Below are 16,714 nucleotides of genomic sequence, written 5' to 3' on the forward strand. Positions count from 1 at the left end.
CATTCATTGTCGGGTGTAAAAAGACCACTAATGACAGTTTTTATTTCTTTATTTCAACAGTTTCTCTTTGTATCTCAGATTACGGTAATGTTAATTAAAGCAACTTTAAAAGGAAACGTTTTGTTTTTTGGAACAAAGTTTAGCTAGCTGTCTACCTGAAAGCTACGTCACGTTTTGGCAAGGACAGCATTGAAAAGGTCAAGAAAAATCGGGAATTTAACTAAAAGAAAAAAGGATGACAAAAAGGAAGCAGCTAAGTTAGAAAAAGAATCAAAAACCACAAAAAGGTTCTTGCTCCTCCGCATTTAGTGCAGCTATCTGGGCACGTGCTCAAGCAGAAGCAGCAAAGGCAAGGGTGTCGTGCTGAAGCAAACCTTAAAGTGGAAAATGCAGCAAAAAAAGCAGAGCTACAGTTAAGCAAAACAAAGTTAGAAGCAGAGGAAAAAAAAGGCTTGCTGTATGATACTTAGTACTAAAAAAAAAGGCTGACCTTATGATTAGTTCGAATGATATAAAGGAATATAGTTAAACATTGAAGAAATGTGTATTGAACATTTTATAACAAGTAGAGAAAAACAAAAAAAACAGGAGCAGTTTCTCAGTTACACCACACTTTCTTGGTTGGCTGACACTAGGACGGCCCGGCGCGGCAGATGGGTCAGGAGGAGTTTTCAGAAAACCTATCTATTCAGTGCACGTGATATTTATGAGAACATGGGAGCTGAGAGGTTTGGGCATCTCTGGTACCATACTAATGTGGTTTTACTCCCATCTCATAGATCGAAGATTTTACGTAAGTATGGATACATGTTCCTCAAAGGTCTTTGACATCAACTGTGGGGTCCCCTAAGGTTCAATTTTAGGCCCACTACTTATTAATTTATATATGCTGCCACTTGGGGACGTCATTGGGAGGCATGGCGTTTGTTTTCATAGCAGGGCTCCAGACTAACTTTTTTCACTAGGAGCACTGTGGCCCCCAACTGAAAATTTTAGGGGCGCATACCGTAAATCAACATGCTAACCAAATCTACTCATCTCCACTGTATTACTAGTAAATACTTTAATAATAGATAAAAAAATTACAATGTGCTGTTTCTAATTCAGTGTCACATTTTAATCTGCACTTTTGAAGATGCAACAACAAGGTAAACAGACAAAAGCATCGCTGTCATGACAGTACAAATAAGTAAAGAAAACGGATGGAAATGTATGTTGGTGACACCAAATAAGTGCAGCCAAGATGCACAATAAGCGTGTTTGAGATCACCCAGGTGGACTAGACGCTGCACAGATCACCTGGTGTGTGATGTATATTTTTGTTTTTGCTCCAACATCTCCGGTCAATCAAAACAAAAATATCATGAGAAAGGGGTGGGAGCAAGGCCCCAACCTGAGCGAACGCAGCTGGAAATTTAGTACTGCACTGACTGAAAGCTGCCCTACAGACTACAAAACAATGCATTATGGGACATGTGTCGGGATGGTTTTTGTAGTTCAGTGATCAATCAAAATAATTTAAAATACCAATTGATTAAAAAAAAAGGCTACATACATTACAAAACATTCAAATAAGTATAAAATATATAATAACACAGATCATACTGAGAGAGAGAGGAATATTAAAACTAAATTGAATGGTAAGGACAACTCCAATTTCCTGTTGTCCTTCATTCGCCTGGTCTCCCCAACGATCCAGGCGCGGCGCTGGATCATCTTAAACACGTCTATCGTTGCATTTTCCCCAACGTGTTTTCAGTGTGTCTAAGACTAAATCTTGTCACTCGCACATATTTAAAGTTCAAGCCCCGTTAGCTGTCACGCATGTAGTTGTGGGACATTTATTCTCCTCAGCTGACCCGACTCCCGGCTGTTAGGGAGCGGTGAGCTGCCCTAACAGCCGTGCATAAACCGTTTGTGGTCGGGGTGACATGCCGCCGCGCTTAACCAAAACCCTAAACCTTCCTCCGGGTCTGTGCGGCCCAGAGAAAAGTTCAGCATAGACTGCATGTATTTAGAAAATTACGAGCGAATAAATACGTTCTAAAGGAAAGTAAGGAACTCCTTAATGTGGTCCGGGGAGGGAGGGGGCTGTCAGGTTTCCTGCTTTCAAACCCTGTCATTGTCATGCCCCCCAAGAGTCATATACCCCACTGTGATTGGTTGGTCAGCTCCGCGCACAACAATGAAAAAGTGTCTTTCATACAAACTGGCGGGCCGTATTAAAATTGAACTTTCATATTAGGGCGGGGGCTGCAAAATATCATCTTGGGGGCCGCGAGTTTGAGACCCCGCTGTACACTCTGGCCCTGGTACACTAGCCGCAGGTCGGAAGAACGAATCAATAGTTCGCTTACCCATAGCTCAGACGCGTGCACATATCAAGTTGTGATGATATTTGTCTCCGTTTCCTTCCCACAGATGTTTACGCGCGCGCGAATATCTCTAGGCCCCTCCCCCTACACGCATTTTAGCCACTCACAGTGACTTTCCCTATTCTTTTCATACGCATTGGCCGCCTCACAGACAGGTATCATGCGAGTGTGTGCTCGCGTTTCATGAATATGTGCGCGAGTGTGTGTGTCTACCTGCCTGCGTGTGGGCTCGCGTCTCATTGATTATTTCATTGATCATTGACGTGCCCCTTCCACGTTTAATGTATAAAAAATACGAAGGGTGGGGGAGGCAAATTTACTGGTAGCACATGTGCGACTGGATGTAAAATTTAGTCGCACACTCTCAAATTTTGGTCGCAAAATGCGACCATTTGGTCGCAGTCTGGAGCCCTGCATAGCCACGCTGATGACACTCAACTTTACATCGCTGTGTCTCCTGATGACAAAGAGTCGGTCAACACACTATTAAAATGCATTTTAGACATTAAGTCATGGATGGCAGATAACTTCGCACAGTTAAACCAGGACAAAACAGAGGTTTTAGTGATCGTTTCTGAAGAAAAGTGAGAGATCCTTTTATCTAAACCAAAGAATTACAAAACTTCTCAGTGTGTGAAAAACCTAGATTAGGGTTGGGCGATGTCCCCTAATTTGGCCGTTGACGATGTTTGCTGTCAACCATCGGGATGGACGATGACATCGTCGGGGGGGGGGGGGGGGGGGTATTTTTACATTTTTCGTTCTTATATAACTGCTATTCGTTATTTTGCTTTTTTCATTTTATTTCCCAACTAATGGTTAATCCGCGATGATCCAGTATAAACTGAGGGAAGTGACTTTAACAGAAAAAGTAACAAGCAAGATAGAAAAGAAGTAGTCCACTCCCGCACTTAGCGAAGTGCGAAGTGGACCTGCGGAGCGCGGATTTACAGCTTTGTGTTTGATGGGAAGGAGGGGGGGGGGGGGTACATGAGCGGTATGTGTGGGAGATTTAAGACTGCGATCCGTCCCGCAGCTCTAGGAGTACTACCTAACCTACCGAACTCAGAACCGGGTCTAAACGTGTGTCTGAGCACAGCTCGGATCGTCAGCAGACACACAGAGGTTTGAGCATCAAAGCAGAAATGTCGCTCAGTCCTTAGAAAACATTCAAACAATCACGTGGATTTGTGTTTCCAGTCGTGTCCCGACTAAATAAAGGCTGATGTTATTCACAGGATGCAGCGCCACCCAAAGCTAATGTTGTTAGCCCGTGTTAGCATACTGCTAATCCTGGCTCCGTTCAGAAAAAGCACTGACCACACGGATTAAAATTCAAATGATGAGCGAACAGGTGTTTCATAATAACCGTAACATTATTAAAAGCACGTTTAGAAGATCATCTCGTATTTAACCGAGCTGACATGTCAATATATATAGCCGCTCGGCGCTGTTATCGTTTTGTATTGAATTGTTACATTCAATTTGTGTCTCTTTCGGCTTTTCCCATCAGGGGTCGCCACAGCGAACAAGTCGCATGGTAAACTTGGCAATGTTTTACGCCGGATGCCCTTCCTGACGCAACCTTCTCAAACCGGGCTTGGAACCGGCACAGAGGTGGAGAAGGGAACAGGGAGCAGCCCGGAGTCGAACCCTGGTTTCACGGACGGAAGGCGCCGCAAACCAGCACGAGCTAAACCGGCTCAGAATTGTTACATTCAATAAAGTTTGGAAAAAAAGCAGCTCGGCGGAAGTTGTATCCCCTTCCGGTTTTCAAACTGCGCATGTGCGAATGATTTATTCCGACCGAAATTGTGACCTTAGTGAACGTTTTTATATTCTGAAAACATTTTTCTGGGCCCATCTACACGGTTGGATTCTAATCCGACCATTGATCCCATCAGGATATTTTGTACATGTAACCGCGGCTTATGGTGTCGACGCGCAACGTGGCGGGGGCGTGGCATCACGATGGTGGTCTCTACATCGGGATTTCAGTCACCCATCACGATGGACGATGATATCGTCCATCGGCACAACCCTAACCTAGATGTTATTCTTGACTTAGATGAATTTTACACCACAAATTAAAAATTTTACAAAAACAGGATTTTATCATCTTAAAAACGTTGCCAGAGTCCGCCCATTTCTCTCTCTTGCCAGCACAGAGGTTCTAATGCATGCTTTTATTTCCAGCAGATTAGATTCTTGTAATACTCTGCTCTCTGGTTTTCCCAGAACAAGAATATCAAACCTTCAGCTGCTGCAAAACTCAGCAGCATGCGTATTGACAAGGACCAGGGGGCGGGAACACATTACACCGATCTTAAAATCGCTGCATTGTCTCCCTGTGCGCTTCAGAATTGATTTTAAAGTTCTTTATTGGTTCATAAATGTTTTTATGGTCTCGGGCCTTCATATTTATCTGATATGATTTCAAAGTATGAGCCTTCGCGGACCCTGAAGTTTTCTGATACAGGCCTTTTGGTTTTCCCAAAAGTTAGAACTAAAATGTACGGCGTGGCCTCCTTCAGTTTCATGGACCTCGCCTGTGGAACAGCCTCCCAAAGAGCCTCAGGGCCGCAGAGACTGTTCATGTTTTTAAAGGAATGCTTGAGACCTACCTTTTTTAATTTAGCTTTTAGTTGAATTTTAGGAATTTATTTGATATTTAATTATTTATGTTGTCTTTCTACTAGTTTTATATGTGTATGCATATACATTTATTTATTTATTTTAAATTTTTTAATCACACTTAATATTTTATATGTCTATTAAGGTTTATTTATGTAATTATTTGTTTTTTGTTCTTGTTTTAAGTATATTTTACATTTTATTTATTCCTTTTCTATGTTAGTTGTAACTCCAGTGTTTTCCTCAAAGGGATACTCCATATCGGTGACTGACCCTTCTCAGTGAACGGGGTCGCTGCAGTGGGACCTCCCGGGTCTGAGTCTTTTGATCGGATTTCCAAAATTCAAGGAAGAAAATTACAGACCCCCCCCCCCCCCCCCCCATTTGACTATTTCACTAGTTTCATCTGTGAAGAAGCATATAGAAGGAATGATCCAATCTTCATATTTTCACGCAACTATGAAAAAGTGCATGAAGAGCCCGTGAGGAGTTTTGGGAACAGAATATCAGTTCACAGAACCTACGTTTCAGCAGCAGCAAAACCATTAACAAATCTGCCTGCAAAAACCCCTAAGGACTGGGGAAAAACTGCCCCATCCACAACAACTCACACCCAATAAATGTAGAGCTGAAAGTATCATTGAAAAGAAAACAATTCTTAGAGAAAATGGAATCTCTTTTAAATGCTGCACCTCAACCAGTAATCTTGCAAAGGACTGTAAAACCCTGGTAAAGTGCTCAGAGTGCAACAGTGACTGCCACGACACAGCAATGCATGCTAGCACACTGCCCCAAGTCTCTACAAGGTCTCCTCCCCCAACAAACAACGGTGGGGAGGAGCAGCAAACCGTCACCAATGCGACTGTAAATTCACAGTGCACTCAAGTTTGTGGACCAGGGCAAAAAGGTAGATCCTGCTCTAAGATTTGTGTCGTCTAAAATTTGTCAGGTCCGAGTTTAGGTCAATGTGAAAAAGCAGCCTACATGTATGCCATTCTGGAAAGTAATGGTCCACTGGTCCACCCAGTCTTTTTAGAACTGTTTAACCTCAGAAGGCAGTTGTTCCCATACAGATTGAAAACATGTCTTGGGCCATTTGTAACTTCCGGACGCAAAGCAAAAGGTTTCCAGATTGAAATCTTGATAGAAAAATAGTCCTCTCACTTCCGTCCATCATTGAGTGGAATGAGATACTGAATGACCGCATCTGGCCCCCACGCCAGATGCAGCCCCGTTGTCACCCGCACCTGAGAAAGATATGACAGGACATTTCAGAGCTTGACCCCCAAATCAGAAATCCTGACCGAAATGGACATTTTGAGAGTTCATAAAGTCTGCCAGGAAGTAAACGTCCCCCAACGCTCTTTTCGCCCAGAGACTGGATCTAAGATGCGTCCTGATTGAAGTATTTGTCTGGGAAAACTCGCATAAACAAACCATAAGCACATACAGAACGATGTGTTGGAAAACGGACGCCCATCTATATGTACATCCTGCAACAGCTCCATCAGGCTGATCAAAAATGCCTACCAAGGTGGGGAGGAACAGAGGAAACTTAACAGTGCATCGTTGTAACTTTAGGAAAGAGCATTTCAACGACACAGCTTCGGACAATCTGTGCCCAGAAACAGTGAACTTGTAAAACCGAATCCCATTCTGAAAGAGGACTTGATTTGTGTTGGTGGTAGACTAAAACACACTCAGATAAACACAACAAAAAGGAACCCCATCATCTTGCCAAAGAACAGTCACATTTCCCTGCTTCTAGTGACAAAATACCACGAACAAGTCAAGCCCCCTCCTGAAGGACAGTTCACAAACAAAGATCTCTGCGGCAAATAGTGGAGACAAGTGCAAGCTTTTGCAGACGAGTTCTGGCATCGCTGGCCCCAGTAATGCAGTGGTGGACAAAATTGTTGGTACCCCTCAGTTAAAGAAAGAAAGTCCAGAATGCTCACTGAAATGAATTGAAACGTTCAAAAGTAACAATAAATTAAAAACTTTATTGAAAAATAAATAATCCAAATCAGCCATTACTTCTGAGTTGTTGATTAACAGAACTATTTAAAAAAACAAACTAATGAAATAGGGGTGGACATAAATGATGGTACCTCCATAAAAGACTAAGAACTAATTGGGGTCATGATGAACTCAGGTATGTCCTTTAATTGACATAACAGCTGTTTTCAAGCCCATAATCAGTCAGTCTACCTATTTAAAGGGAGTCAAATAGTCACGTTGCTGTTTGGTGAAAAGGTGTGAACCACACTGAACATGGACAACAGAAAGCAAAGGAGAGAATTGTCCCAGGACATTAGAAAACAAAATTATAGAAAAACATCGTTAAGGTAAAGGCTATAAAACCATCTCTAAGCAGCTTGAAGTTCCTGTGATAACAGTGGCACATATTATTCAGAAGTTTAAGACCCACAGGACAGTAGCCAACCTCCCTGGATGTGGCCGGAGGAGGAAAATTGATGACAAATTGAGGAGATAGATGTTGGAACTGTATCCAAAGAACCCAGAACAACCTCCAAAGACATTAAAGGTGAACTCCTAGATCAAAGTACATCAGTGTCAGATCGCACCATTCATGGTTGTTTCAGCCAGAGTGGACTTCATGGGAGACGACCAAGGAGGACACCACTGTTGAAAGGAAATTATACAAAAGCCAGACTGGAATTTGCAAAAATGCATGTTGACAAGCCACAAAGCTTCTGGGAAAATGTCCTTTGGACAGATGAGACAAAACTAGAGCTTTTTGGTAAGGCACATCAGCTCTATGTTCGTAGACTCAAAAATGAAGCCTACAACCAAAAGAACACTGTCCCTACTGTGAAACATGGAGGAGGCTCAGTTCTGTTTTGGGGCTGCTTTGCTGCATCTGCCACAGGGTGTCTTGAAGTTGAACAAGGTAAAATGAAATCTCAAGATTACCAAGCCTTTCGGGATAGAAATATGCTGCCTAGTGTCAGAAAGCTTGGTCTCAGTCGCAGGTCATGGGTCTTCCAACAGATCTGAATCCCATTGAACATCTATGGAAGGAGCTGAAACATGCCATTTGGAGAAGACATCCATCAAACCTGAGACAACTGGAGCAGCTTGCTCATGAGGAGTGGGCCAAAATACCTGTGGACAGGTGCAGAAGGCTCATTGACAAATGCAGAAACTGTTTAATTGCAGTGATTGCCTCAAAAGGTTGTGCAACAAAATATTAAGTTATGGGTCCATCATTTATGTCCAGCCCTATTTCATTAGTTTGTTTTTTTAAATAATTCTGTTAATCAACAACTCAAAAGTAATGACTGATTTTGATTATTTAATTTTCAATAAAGTTTTAATTTATTGTTACTTTTCTAACGTTTCAAGTCATTTCAGTGAGCATTGTGGACTTTCTTTCTTTAACTGAGGGGTACCAACAATTTTGTCCACCACTGTATCCTCCCAATCTTCAAACTCGGAGGAAATGGACCATATCAATGAGAAATGTGAAAGAAGGGGATGTTGAACCTATGAAGGATTGTCAAAAGAAGTGCAAGAAATGGCTGACGGCAAAGGTTACTCCTGTCTTCCCTGGAAGAGATGGCAGAGTCAGAGAAGTGCAACTCAAGACATCAGAACAAGGAACCTCAAAGAGATTTCAGAGACCTATTTCAGAAATAGTTCTTTTGCCAGCAGATTAGAAAGGCTATGTTTCAACAAAGTTAAGTAGTGACCTTATTAGGTCAGGTGGGGAGTGTTCTGCCTTTCAGGCACGTTTTCCAGTTATGTTTTCATGGAGACCTATTTTGAAAGTACGACGGAGTATTAGGGCCACCAAAAAAAAAAAAAAAAAAGCCACCAAAAAAAAAAAAAAGTAAATTTACGAGTTTTTATCTCGTAAATTTAGGAGATAAAAAGTCGTAAATTTAGGAGATAAAAAGTCGTAAATTTACGAGTTTTTATCTCGTAAATTTAGGCGATAAAAAGTCGTAAATTTATGAGAAAAAAACTCGTAATTTTAGGAGATTACAGTGGAAGTGAATATGCATAGCAGCAGGTGAACGCGTGCAGCAGCAGAGCAGACCGACTAAACTTTGTTGAACAGGTGAGCTGAATGTTTATTGATAATGTTCCAAATGTCTGGAAGCTTATTTATTTGATTTACGATTCATTAAAGTTTTATTTATTGATGGTTGGTTTGCAGGATCACTGCAGCCCGATGAAGCCGTCGGGTGTCCCCGCAGCTGTCCGCTTGAATCCTTTCTTCCTCCACCAAAGACAAGATCTCTACGTCTGTGTGACGCTTCCGTCACACAAAAGGAGGAGCACTTTTTTTTGGCATTTTCAATGTTCTAAAGCTAATATAGAAGACAATTTTCATTCCTCTTTATTGTTTTATGCTGAAACAGGACATTTCATCTGCAGGAGGAGGCGTTTGTAAGACTGTTTACTTCCGCATTGGTGTTCGGATGACAGCTTCATGACGTAATCAGACAGATGAACTTCAGGATATGTGAATGAAAAGGAGAATAAAGGCTGCAGCGATCATCTGCACCCAAACGTGTCTCTGAGCTCCTTATTTTACATATGAAACTCCGCTTTACTGACACTGAACCCCGGAAAGATGGCTACATTGACAATAATCTGATTTTGAGTCGCCAAAAGGTTCAGAATCTCTTTGTTTTAAACCTATAATAATACGGAAATGAAGCTTCACAAAAGGCTCCACATACTTAATCTTCAAGCTACGTTCCGATAAACGGACAACTTCGGTGTTTTTTCCTTAATCTACGACTTTTTTCTCGTAAATTTATGAGATAAAAAGTCGTAAATTTACGAGTTTTTAATCTCCTAAATTTACGACTTAAAATCTCATAATTTAACTTTTTTTTTTTTTTTTTGTGGCCCTAATACTCCGTCGTATGAAAGCAACGGGATGAACTACCAGAAAAAATTCTGACAATTTGCTTTTAGTTCCAAGCTTATTCACAGGATGTTGACAAAAATGTTGTCAATTTTATGTTTGGTTGTAAATCTTGAAAACATTAGAATTAATTTGTAGGTGTTCTGCCTTTCAGGCACGTTTTCCAGGTATTTTTTCATGGAGACTTTTATTTTGAAACCGCCGTTCTTATTTTGGCGAAGTCCCAACCAGACTTGCTTGAAGTTTGCTAGTGGAGGAGAAAATGCAGAGAGCTGATGTCCCGCATGTCTTGCATTCAAAACCCACCGAACTTTAGGTTGATCCTCTCTCTACAGAAGGTACACCTGTATGTATTTTGTGTGGGTTTAAATGAGTTTTAGAGATTTAAAACTGACTTATAAGTAGGGTTGGGTATCGTTAAGGTTTTAACGGTACTACTACTCTTATTGATACTGCTGATCGATCCGGTATTTTAACGATACTCTTATCGATACTTTTTGAGGACAAAAATAAATAAATAACAAATTAAGAACATAAACTGTTTTATTTCCTCATCATGCAACAATGTTTTTTAACAAAACATTTTACTTTATACATTTTTCCAACTTGAAAAGTAAAATACATGAAAAAAGAAGTTATTTAAAGAAAAATAAACAGCAATGTTTTGACATATTGCTGTTATGATGTAAATATAAAACAAATTAAATAAATGTTCATAGTTCATAAGATCATCCCAGAGAAAGTCTCTGCTTCAACTCCCACAGTGAAAACTGCGTCTTAAGGCCTGTTCACACCGGGACGAATTTCGCCCGCGATTTTCGCAGACGTTTAACGCCTCGTGACTAAACAAACGGCACCAATGTGAGTGTGCACACCGACGGGAAAAAACGCCACGAGTCAAAGCGTCACTTTTTAAAAAACGCCTCGGGTTCGTTTTTTTTTTTTTTTTGACGCGTTGCGTCGAAATCTATTCGACCAATGAGAATGGCGCTTTTGCACACGTGTCTGGAGCTTCTGAAGTTACAGTAAAACACAACTTGGGGGCGCTCAAACACAAAACTGCCTTGCTGAGCACACATACCAGCGAAGAAGATAGACGCCGAGTTGCATCTACACTGCCGCGGAGAAATAATGACGGACATTCTAAAATATCCCCGAACCAAGCACCAGTTGGAGCTACTGGTGCTTGAAATATTCATGTTTTCTTTGTATTATTCTGACAAGCGCGTAAATACTTGCTCTCTTCTTCTGAGTGAAAAGCGAGTTTAAGAAGCGTAAAGTTGCGCAGCGCCACCTTGTGAACAGGAGTATTTCTGTTTACATTAAGCGCCATCTAATGTCAGGGAATGAAATTACATGTTCACTCCGCTCATCGTCAGCGAAAATCGCCTGGGTGTGAACACAAAAAACGTGGCTAAAAACGCTGGCGAATAACGCCTGGCGAATATTCGTCCCGGTGTGTACGGGCCTTTAATCTGACGCCCATGTTTCCATCTCTTTGAAGCCAAAGCCCCTCCCCCGCCTCTCTACCTGCTTTTCCTCTCTACCTGTTCACCTGTTCATATCCTCTGCAGCTGAGAGTTGTTTTTTCTCGCCCCCCTCCACTGTGTTCTATACAGAGAGTGCTAAATACGGTCATCATAGCAGCAGGTTGACACGATAGTCGGGGCGCTCCAGCACAGTTTTAATTCATTTTACGCGCTCGCCGTGTACTGCCTGCACAACAGCCCCGCCCCCTGTACACATAAATAGCCAGCCAGACTTCTCCTCTTCAGCGAGAATAGCAAAATGAATATCATCATTAATTAACGGAAAATTGACTGACTTGGTGAGTTAAATATGGAAGATAACGTTTATATTTTGTGGTACACAAAAAAAATGTGACTTCTCCAGTACCGATAGCAGAACCGTTGAGGTCAGATCTTAACGATACTGCGGTCTTGAAGAATGTTGCCCCGGGGCTCGTTCAATACCGGAGCTCGGTACCCATCCATACTTATACGTTTAAAGTTAAACGCAAATCCTGTGCTGTTAGACGTGTGCAGTTTGATACATTGTCTGGTGTGGTTCATGACAGCTAAAATTCTTGATTCCTTTGTTTGATGTTTTCCGATTATTTAAAAAGACTAATGACTGTTCTTATTTCTGTATTTTTACAGTTTCACTTTATAACCCAGATTACAAGAATGTTAATTAAAGCAACTTCAAAAAGAAAACGTCTTGTTTTTTGAAACAAAGTTCAGCTAGCTGTATAGCTGAAAGCTACGTCATGTTTCAGAGGGGACAGACAGTACAGTAGGATAAATGTTTTATATCATTTAAGTCAGAAAAAAACACAATAAAAAAGAATGTGTATTACCCAGTGTCCTTTGCAGGATTCAGGTTAAACTGTTGTTTGCTCTCATAGGGATGATCTCCCAGAGTGTAATTCACCGTCACACTGCAGTCTGTTTGGGAACTCTGACAAAACAAAATACAGTTTAGAGACCAGTGCATGCACAAACACACAACTTCTACACAAAACCTAAAGGAGATCTCACCAGTACCTTTCCACAGAGTTGGGCATAAACCAGTGACCTCTGACCCTGGAAAATTGTTGTGATTGGTGGAGAGAGGACAGTGGCAGACACTCCCTTTGGTAAATCCCATGTGACAGAGATGTCTTTGACAACAGGCTGTAGTGCAAATTTCAGTGACTGCATCACCTGATGGTTAGGAAACAGTGAATAACATATAAAAGTTTATTTTGCTCAATAAAGGCGTATTATTGAATTTAGTTGTTTGCTATTTTACTTTTGCCTGCATCCTGTCACTTCCTGTGATGAACTGAGCGTGACCTCTGCCCTCCTGAGCCAACCCATTGATGAGAGCAGAGCTGGCTCCTTCTCCAATCCCAAAAGAGAAACACCTGCAAACAACACACTGGTGTTAAACACACAAAACACACAAACACAGGACACATGCAGTGAATCTGTGTTTTAGTGCTTTCACCTGTGGGAACCTGCATTCTTCCTAACTAGATCTAGAACTTCCTTGGTGTTCCCCACCTCTCCATCAGTGAAGACAAACAACTGAGTGGAAAGACAGAAGTTACACAAAATCACACAGAAAAACCTGTCAAACAGTCAAACTTGTGTCCTGTAGCCAGCTTCACCTGCACACCAACAACACAAAGATGAAGAAACCTTTGCATCTTCTTTCCAGCAACAACTACTTCTCACAGCTGTTTACTTACAGCAGCCTCTGTGTGATCAGTGTTCAGGTACTGAAGAGGCTCCAGAGAACAGCTGGACTCTACTTTGGAAACTGGACGAGGAGAGGACACTCGTGCAGAAAAGGACAGACTGTAGGGAATCTTAGGGGCTGTAATTAAGCTCACCAGGAATCTAAGACCTGTAAGCCCTGCAAACACCACAACAAACAACCAGGAGTCACTAAAGAACACAATAATGAACATTTGAGGAAACTGTAAGCAGAAAGAACAAATATGTGTTTGTTGTGTTTTATACTTTAAACCAGTGAAATTACTGTCCCGGTACCGGTCTGTGGGTCACTTGGTACTGGACCGCAGGAATATAAAAAAAAATACATACAAGATTATTTCTGGGGGGTTTTCTGACACTGAAGGAAGTTTTATTTTGGATCTGGAGAAGGGTTGTGCCGATGGACGGTGATGGGTGACTGACATCCCGATGGAGAGACACCATCGTGATGCCACGCCCCCGCCACGTTACGAGTCGACCCCATAAGCCGTGGTTACATGTGCAAAATGTCTTGATCGGATCAATGGTCGATTAGAATCCAACCGTGTACATGGGCCCAGAAAAATGTTTTCAGAATATAACAAACGTTCACATGGGTCACACTTTTGGTCGGAATAAATCATTCGCATAGGGCTGAAACGATTCCTCGAGTTACTCGATTACAAAAATTCCTCGAGGCAAAAACTCTGCCTCGAAGCCTCGTTAAATTCCTATGACGCGCACTATACGCGCAGGGATTTGATTGTGTCACACGGACCGTTTATTCACACGGACCTTTTGAATTTAGTTGGCGCGATGGCGGAGAATAGATCTATAAATAAACGGCAGAAATTGCCTAAAGTGTGGGATCATTACACACTTAATAAAGAAGAGAACAAGGTGCAGTGTCTCTACTGCAAAATAGAGCTGGCATTCCACAACAGCACATCTTCCATGATTCAGCATCTGAACAGAAGACATCTGCGCGACCGCTGGAACCCCGACGCCTTAGGCGCGGGACCCGCGCGTGCCGCCAGCAGTCAGCGAGTGGCGGCGTCAGCCGCTCCGCGGCGACCAGCGCGGGACGCTTCGGCGGGCTGCGAGAGCCCCTAGCTGCGGTATTCAGGCCACCAGGCCTGCTTTGAACACTCCAATTTTTTCAAAGTAAACGCTTCGGACCCCGCGGGACACTCAGCTAAGACCATCGAGGGGGCGCCGAGAGGCAGGGGCTGGGACAGGCGGTAGCTCGCCTTTCGGCGGACCGCGAGGCTTCTTTAAGCATTGCAAAAATAACAAAGGCATTATTTTTACACGAAATATAAACAATGATAATGATCAAATATGTTTTTCTGATTCTTTTATTTTTAATGGCCTTCCATGTTGGTGTTGTGCCACCCTTTCAAAGTCTTCTGTCACCCCCCCCCCCCCATACATTGCATCATTAAAATCAAATGCTTGTTCATTTTACAACCACATCATTTTTGTTATGCATTATTTGTTTTGGTTGTTCAAAAACACACACAAAGAGTGCTAGATTAATCGATTACAAAAAGAATCGATAGCTGCAGCCCTACATTCGCACATGCGCAATAGGGTTTGCAAAACCGAAAAAGGATATGACTTCTGCCGAGCAGCTATATACATTGATATGTCAGCTCCGTAATATACGAGACGATCTTCTAAACCTGCTTTTAATAATGTTACGATTATTATGAAGCGCCTGTTCGCTCATCATTTTAATTTTATTCAGTGTGGTCAGTGCTTTTTCTGTTGAAGAATGGAGCCTGAAAGATTCAGAAACCAGGATTAGCAGTATGCTAACACGGGCTAACAACATTAGCTTTGGGTGGTGCTGCAATCTGCATCCTGGCTGCACGTAAACATGTGGGAATAACATCAGCCTTTATTTTGTCGGGACGCGACTGGAAACACTAATCCATGTGATTGTTTGAACGGTTTCTAAGGACTGAGCGACATTTCTGCTTTGAAGCTCACACCGCCCCAAAGCGGTGTGTGTGTGTGCTGACGGTGCGAGCTCTGGTCAGACACACACTTTTAGACCCGGTTCTGAGTTTGGTTGCTCGTTCCCCTAGAGCTGCGGGACGGATCGCAGTCCTAAATCTCCCACACATACCGCTCATGTAACAAAGCACCCCCACCTTTCCCCTCAAACACAAAGCTGTAAGTCCGCAACCCACCGGTCCACTTGACTAATTAAGTGCGGGAGCAGACTACACTTCTTTCTTTTTTTTTTGTTACTTTTTTTGTTAAAGTCACTTCCCCTCAGTTTATAATGGATCATCGCGGATGAGTCATTAGTTGGGAAATAAAATAAATAAAGTAATAAAGTAAAATAACGAATAGCAATTATATAAGAACAGAAACTTAAAAATACCCCCCCCCCCACGACGATATCATCGTCCATCCCGATGGTTGACGGCAAACATTGTCAACGGCCAATTTAAGGGACATCGCCCAACCCTAATCTGGAGATGCACAGGGGCTAATCTAAAATAAGACATGAAGGCAGTCATGTTTTGCTACAAGCAGAGGATTGACAGGGCAGAACATTCAGGTCTTTAGCAGCTACGGGTCTATCAACTATTCAGCTGAACCATTATGAACCACTCATACTGTATAAAAGACTCAGATGATTGTGTTAGAAATAAATTCCTGTAGCTTTAAGTTCTGTGTATAGTTAGACAATCCTCATTACACGAGTGATCACGCCATCGTGTTGCTGCGTGGCACCTGCCTGTCTGCTTAGCTCTGTGTGTGTGAGTGTGTCACTGCGTGGTTGTATGAAATAAGGTTTTTCTCCTTGGATGTTTAGTGTGCGTTGATGACTAAGTTTCTGTTAATGTGTGTTTTCTTTGAGTCATTTTGTTTAATTACCCACAATGTTTAGGTAGTGCACAGCTAAATTATTGTTAATTAGTCAATAACGAGCATGGAGCGCACGTGGGCGGGCTTAACTTCTTAGTTCTTTTTATGTGATTAAAGTTGCACATTGAGTTTATATTTGTGTTTACTAGAGACCACACACGTGTTCATCCACCCATGGAAAGTAGACCTGCATCTGAAAGTCAAACCAAGAGATGTAAAGCCCGAAGTGTGGATTACAGTTACTGAAGCCATCCTCCTGCCAATTTCCGTTTATTATCACACAGCGATTAACGGAAGCAGCCTCATTCAGGCCTTGAAGTACTGCTCAGTGTTTTAACCAAAATCCTAATCTACACATACTCTACCAATGAAGTCTAGTGGCAGGCCGTGCATTACACACCTGGGTTTTCAGTACTGTTATGTCTGAATCACTCAACCCCTAATTACCCATTTTTATGCCTCTAAATAAACAGAATAAACAAAACACTAAACAAATCTCGTTATGCAACTACAGCCAGCACAAAACATTGAAAACAACCACATAAATTTGGAATATTATTTACTATGATATTGATGATTTCACTTATTGAAAATCGGATTATTTGAAGGCAATCCTCTCCTTCCTCAAAAACAGTTCCATCCCCCTGTCATGTAGATTATCGTCTTCAGTT

The 16,714-nt window shown here is 42.0% G+C and overlaps 1 protein-coding gene across 1 annotated transcript in view; it reads right to left on the minus strand.

The window, feature by feature from the left end:
* LOC101175181 (von Willebrand factor A domain-containing protein 5A-like) overlaps positions 1 to 12,985 on the minus strand; it is a 34,512-nt gene extending 21,527 nt beyond the window's left edge. Inside the window, exons 1-4 of the mRNA XM_023961605.2 lie at positions 12,907 to 12,985; positions 12,709 to 12,823; positions 12,462 to 12,620; positions 12,275 to 12,375 (exon numbers count right to left, since the gene is read on the minus strand). Coding sequence (XP_023817373.1) covers positions 12,275 to 12,375; positions 12,462 to 12,620; positions 12,709 to 12,720 — 272 coding nt within the window. The 5' untranslated portion in view covers positions 12,721 to 12,823; positions 12,907 to 12,985. The remainder of the gene's footprint in view (positions 1 to 12,274; positions 12,376 to 12,461; positions 12,621 to 12,708; positions 12,824 to 12,906) is intronic.
* Positions 12,986 to 16,714: the final 3,729 nt, after the last annotated feature.

This window comes from Oryzias latipes, chromosome 13 (genome assembly GCF_053564925.1).
Source record: "Oryzias latipes strain Hd-rR chromosome 13, Olatipes_Hd-rR_3.1".
Lineage (NCBI taxonomy): Eukaryota > Metazoa > Chordata > Actinopteri > Beloniformes > Adrianichthyidae > Oryzias > Oryzias latipes.